Genomic DNA, 5,960 nt, shown 5'->3' with positions numbered 1-5,960 from the left:
ATGTAAATTTCAAAAAATTGACCCTTATGACTGGTTTTGTGGTCCAGGGTCACATGTTCTTCACAGAAAATGAGCCAAGGCCAATGAGTCTGAGTTGGAAATAATAATTAATAGTATCATTTTTCTTTTGATAAAAAGTGAAAATGGGTCCCAAAGATCCGAACACCATACAAGGGTTAAATTACTGTATTAACTTAGAATAAAATGCAATGTAGAAGCATTTTCTCTAGTGTTCTCTAACTTTTGAAAGTGAACATTTGTAGAAGCTGTAACTAACTAGTCACCATCTTTTTCATAATTAAGTTAATGACATTCTTTATAATTTATTTAATGTATGAATTTACTTATTTCTGTTAATGTGACTAGTCCTGTGGCATGACAAATTAATTTCTAAATGTACAAATGTTCCCCATTGTCTTTCATTAATATGAGGCCATGAATCCGTATGTGCAACAATTATACAATAATCTTATGTTGTTTGTTTATTTTGAAAGACACTGCTGTCACTGCTTTACATGTCATGTTAGCTACTCCAAAAATAAATGTAACTGAATTCTGCAAATAATCACACAAGTGGATCAAAAAATTCATTTTTTCTAGTTTCCATTACCAGCTATGTATACAACAGCATAGTCAAAATAGGCAAACAGATATAAAAGATATAAGAAATTACCATTGTATGAAAGGCAAGTCTGAGGAAATAAAATATTTGCTCAGATTAAAATTTCAGTGAAAACAAAACTCTGTAAATGAGCATACTGTAGTCTGTTAAACATATTAGTGAAGTAAACAAGCATCTAGCATCGACTTCAATACAAATCAAATGTCTACTTATGTAAAATTACAATATGCCTTTAAAAACTCTTTTTAAAAAATGTTAGAAAAAATGTAAAAAAGCTTGAAAGCTATGGCCAGGGTAATACAGTATGTGGGATTTATACGTGTCTGTTGTTGCTGCTCAGCAGTTTGGGATAAGCGGTCCCAATAGAGCGGCCGTGTCTATGCACCACCATCTCCAGCTGGTACTCATCCAGATTGACCACGGCTGTGGTGGTCTTCTCAGTGGACGTGAGGAACAGGATGGTAAAGATGGCCATTTCAAACTCAGGACTCACACCAACAAAAGCGCTGGCCACTGGTTTGACCAAACCATGCCAGCTGAACTGCACATTCAAGACATGGTCATCTTCATTAGGCTGCATGGAAGAAAAACAAGTACAGATTCAGCAAAGACTGCACATAGAACAATAAATTATTTTAACATTCTTCAGATTTACTGATGAAAAAAGTACCGCATCATTGTCCCTGGCTTTGTAGCCCTTGTAATCGAGAAGCTCCTGCTTCTCTTGCAGGTAAAACTGGACCCAGTTGTGAAGACCCATGATTTCTCTGCCAAACTTGGTTAGTTTTAGTTTACATAATGTGTGTGTACTGTGTATATTTATTATGTATGCATGTATATATTTAAGAAAAATATGTTATATTTGTATATTAAATATATTTATATATAATATAAATTATATAAATATATACATGTAAATATTTTCAAAATATATACTGTATGAGTGTGTATTTATATATAAATAATAAATATACACAGTACACACACATATATATTATGTAAACCAAAACTTTTATTTTGGATGCGATTAATCGCGATTAATCGTCTGAAAGCACTAATTATTACAGACACACAGGATTTCGATCCCAAGAGTCTTGATGGACTGGAGTCAAATGGATTACTTGTGGATTATTGTGATGTTTTTATTATTCATCCTGCTTCTCTTGCAGGTAAAACTGGACCCAGTTGTGAAGACCCATGATTTCTCTGCCAAACTTGGTTTCCCCAACAAACACATGCTCAAATCCACTGGAGTCCTCCCTTTTTGGCGATATATATTTTTTATAATTAGAGCAGATATGGAATAAAATATACAAATTTTTTATGTTGTACTTAAGTCGCTTACCCTCCATTTCTGTCTCTATGATAAAGGCGGAACCACATGTAGTACAACTGACTCTTAAACTGTCTCAGATCAGAGCGTGATTTTCCCTTTCCAATCAGGTACCGGTGGGCACGCTGAGGGAGTAAAACATGAATCTTTTATGAGATAAAAGATTTAAAGGAATAGTTCACCCAAAATTAAACATTTTTGAAAATTGACTCGCCCTCAGGCCATCCGAGACGTATATAATGGATTTGATTATTACTAGTGCTTTCAGACGATTAATCGCATCCAAAATAAAAGTTTTAGTTTACATAATGTGTGTGTGTACTGTGTATATTTATTATGTATGCATGTATATATTTAAGAAAAATATGTTATATTTGTATATTAAATATATTTATATATAATATAAATTATATAAATATATACATGTAAATATTTTCAAAATATATACTGTATGAGTGTGTATTTATATATAAATAATAAATATACACAGTACACACACATATATATTATGTAAACCAAAACTTTTATTTTGGATGCGATTAATCGCGATTAATCGTCTGAAAGCACTAATTATTACAGACACACAGGATTTCGATCCCAAGAGTCTTGATGGACTGGAGTCAAATGGATTACTTGTGGATTATTGTGATGTTTTTATTATTCACTGACGGCACCCATTCACTGCAGAGGATCCATTGGTGAACCAGTGATGCAATGATGTAAAATTTCTCCAAATCTGTTCCGACGAAGAAACAAACTCATCTAGCCTGAGGGTGAGTCAATATTCAGCAAATTTTCATTTCTGGGTGAACTATTCCTTTTATGCTCTAAACGAATGACCCCCAGAATCATCATTATACACCCTTCCACATTCTTTTCCCCTTGTCATAATATACAGCTTCCAAGAACAGGGTGTGGCAGCCGGGAACAACCACAATATTTTGGTTAGCAACAGGAAAAAAAAGGTGAATGTGTCTTTTTGAGAATCTTCTGCCTAAATCTTTACAACTTTTTATTTTTGTCATTGCCTCTAGAAACAAGAGGACGAGATGCATTTCTATGTGGTAAAGGATAGAGCTTGTGTTATTAGAGGGTGAATTCATACCTTCATGACTGCTGTCTCCAAGACAGCATCAAGAAAGGAGTTATTTTCAGTCACCTCCTCAGCGGTCACCCTCTCTGCCACACCAGTAGACCTCTCATAGTTGTCTAAAAGCTTCATGAAGCCTGTTGAGAGGTGAGCAAAATCACCATTTAAAATCACAGAAGACCATTTTTGTTTGTTGGTGAAAACAATTTGTGTCTGGTCATTTTGGTGGGTAAATATCATATTCACACATGTATATGAACAAATGTAAACCTTCCTTTACTTCATTTCTTCAAGATTTTGTGCAATTACAGTTTCAAATACTTAAGAAACCAAGTAGAAAGACTGAAAACGTATGCTCCTCTATGTAAAATATATGCTATTTTAATGCTGTCCTGATTTTCCTTCTATTCCATTTCAAATGTTGCTACTTTTTGTATATTAATATGCGTGCCTTACAAAGTTTGTATGTTTCCTGTCTTGTGTCGTAAATGCGCAATAAAAATATTTTATAATATTTCATGATTCTATTCAACTCGTACTGTGTATTCAAAATATGTGATGGTGTGGTAACATGTTGCAACAAGCAAACATGTGGATTCTCTCATAAATCAAAAGGAAAGATGGAATGCAACATAAAACATCATTCAGAATTCCAACAATCAACTTTAAGATTAACTGCCTGCCTAAACATAATTACATTTTATAAAGAATCTTGGTGTGTCCCTGTTAAAGGCATGTTTCAGCACAGCTCCTTGGATAAATACGCTTTTGTGCATACTGACGGAATAATTAAAGGGGTTAGAGGTTTTTACAAAAGAAACATACGTGCATACGTGGTCATGGAGTTCAGTTTGGCCTCATCGACACTGGTAAACAGTGGGGATGAGGCGTGGTCTACCGCACTGGTGCTTCCCTGTGGTATGTAACCAGCTTTGCCCTAAAAGAAATGTAAGACAATTTCATGTTACACTTGATCTGTCACTATACGTAATGTTGTTTGACATTAGAAAATACTGACACCTGTAGTGAGATATTGTAATGAGTCCCAGGCATCAGGCGATTCACATCCAGCTTCCAGAGCTCATTGAAAATATTTGAAAGCTCCTGGTTCACAGTTTGACTGAGAATGTAGAGAAACAAATGTATTGTATCAAAAACGTGTATAAAAGGCTTTTGTATAAATTGTATTAAAAACTTTTTCACTTTACCTAGATGCATCACTGAAAGTAAACAGTGCCGACAGCACAAGGATCCATCCAAAATCATACCTGCAACATACAAACATAAGTAACACTTATTACGATATCTTGAATTCATTTATCAATCTTTCATTAAGCACATTAACAATGTGAGTATATGCAGTAGGCTACATTTCATCCCATTTTAACTATGAACATAAATTATGCAATGAGGTAATTTAAGTTCATAAAAGTTCATCTCCTGGAACTTGCAGTAAAGAGAAATGAAAAATCAATGCAAGAAAATTTTAAAAAGCATTGAGAATTTTCCGATAAACAACTGATCAACACTAAACACATGAACTGAAGTGCTACTGAAAACATGATACTAAAGATCACGTTAAACTCAATGACCTTTTGCAAAACAATTCGGCTTTCAAAACGGAGTAAACAGAAAAAAAATATATAGACGTACAAGTGTATTTGCAAAACATATAAAAGTTTTCTACATACCCCTTGCGCATGGTTTTGGTTTGCTGCGCGTGCTCAAATGAACGCGAGTGCAGTTTTCTTCTTTTGTTGAAAGTCTTACTAGAGCTCTCCCGCCCAGTTAAGTGGCCCCTGGAGATGCTCTCATGCCTAAATACACCCAAATACGTCACTGTGTCGATCCACAAATAGAATAAGTGGGTAGAATAAAACTTTACTTCAAAAGGTAACATAAGTGGGTGGACCTTAGCAGAAAAAGTTGTCTATGTGAAGAATGATAAACCTAAATAATATTTTACCCATATTAACTTCTCCCTGTTTATTTTTAATTCACGGACTAATAAAATGTCATTATTAAAGTGTAAACTATGAACTTTGCAGAAGCATCACACGGAACACTTTGTCACAAGGTAACAGTGTCTTTTCTCCGCGCTGGTCAAGGTGGACCAATCACAGTCATGCGTGTTTACTGAATGAGGATTTGACATAATAATTTTCATAGGGACAACAGAGGAAGAATCCAATTTGTTTATCAGATAGTACTAATTTGCATGAAAACGATAATAGATTTGGGTGCACAAACATATTCAATAAGCCAAAGGACTTGCTGATATTTGACTGCGGTTCAATAGGGGATTTGGCTCTCTGAGCTCTTATGCGCCCCCTATTGGAAGCAATCAGAAAACAGTCACACAGTGACATGAAGGACAAGGACTCAATCATTTCATCAGTTTACTTCTAAAAACTGAAAGCAAAAACTGGACATAATGTATAACTTAAGTCAAAACCTAATAATGAAAGCATGGAAGCAACTTATATTCATTTATAGTTGCCAGTAAAAAGGATAACCAAATGGACTTCATTATAAAATGCTGACTAGCAACTATCTAGAGAATGTCCAAGAGGTGGCGCTATTGATTAATTTATGTACTGTCCCATACCAGGACACAAAATAATTTCCCACAAAAAGCGCTTATTAAAATTAAAATTTACGTATTTTTCAATTTCTTTTGTATTACAGTGGTGGCAAAGCCACAGCTGTACTGTGGAAAACGTTGCTATGATAACTACAGCATTTCTTTTGGCAGCAATATGTTACTCTTTGTAAAATGGTTATTTTGGAAATTTATGCAAGGACGTGCATTCACAAACTTCATTCTTTTACGAATTTCTGCTCTGAGAAGTGACAAGTCAAACAACATTCGTTGTAACTAATTGACACGAGTAGAAGAAACAATTAAACCTGCA

At 34.5% G+C, this 5,960-nt stretch overlaps 1 protein-coding gene across 2 annotated transcripts; it reads right to left on the bottom strand.

Annotated features, from left to right (window-relative positions):
• Nucleotides 1-469: 469 nt before the first annotated feature.
• Nucleotides 470-4,844, bottom strand: endouc (endonuclease, polyU-specific C). Of its 2 annotated transcripts, none has more exons than XM_016564425.1 (9): nt 4,737-4,844; nt 4,254-4,313; nt 4,066-4,165; nt 3,871-3,982; nt 3,061-3,182; nt 1,968-2,080; nt 1,808-1,882; nt 1,293-1,368; nt 470-1,196 (listed from the first exon to the last, which is right to left on the bottom strand). In XM_016564425.1, exons 1-9 carry the CDS (start codon nt 4,745-4,747, stop codon nt 936-938), a joined length of 930 nt encoding a protein of 309 aa, XP_016419911.1. In that variant the 5' UTR covers nt 4,748-4,844; the 3' UTR covers nt 470-935. The 2 variants fall into 2 exon arrangements, with proteins under 2 accessions (XP_016419911.1, XP_016419912.1); XM_016564426.1 differs by having other exon boundaries at nt 1,293-1,378; nt 1,818-1,882.
• Nucleotides 4,845-5,960: the final 1,116 nt, after the last annotated feature.

Source organism: Sinocyclocheilus rhinocerous, unplaced genomic scaffold, assembly GCF_001515625.1.
Source record: "Sinocyclocheilus rhinocerous isolate Xijiao unplaced genomic scaffold, SAMN03320098_v1.1 scaffold1311, whole genome shotgun sequence".
In the NCBI taxonomy this organism is placed as follows: Eukaryota; Metazoa; Chordata; class Actinopteri; order Cypriniformes; family Cyprinidae; genus Sinocyclocheilus; species Sinocyclocheilus rhinocerous.
The sequence above is the reverse complement of the archived record's forward strand: the minus strand, read 5'-3'. Positions and strand labels throughout refer to the sequence as shown.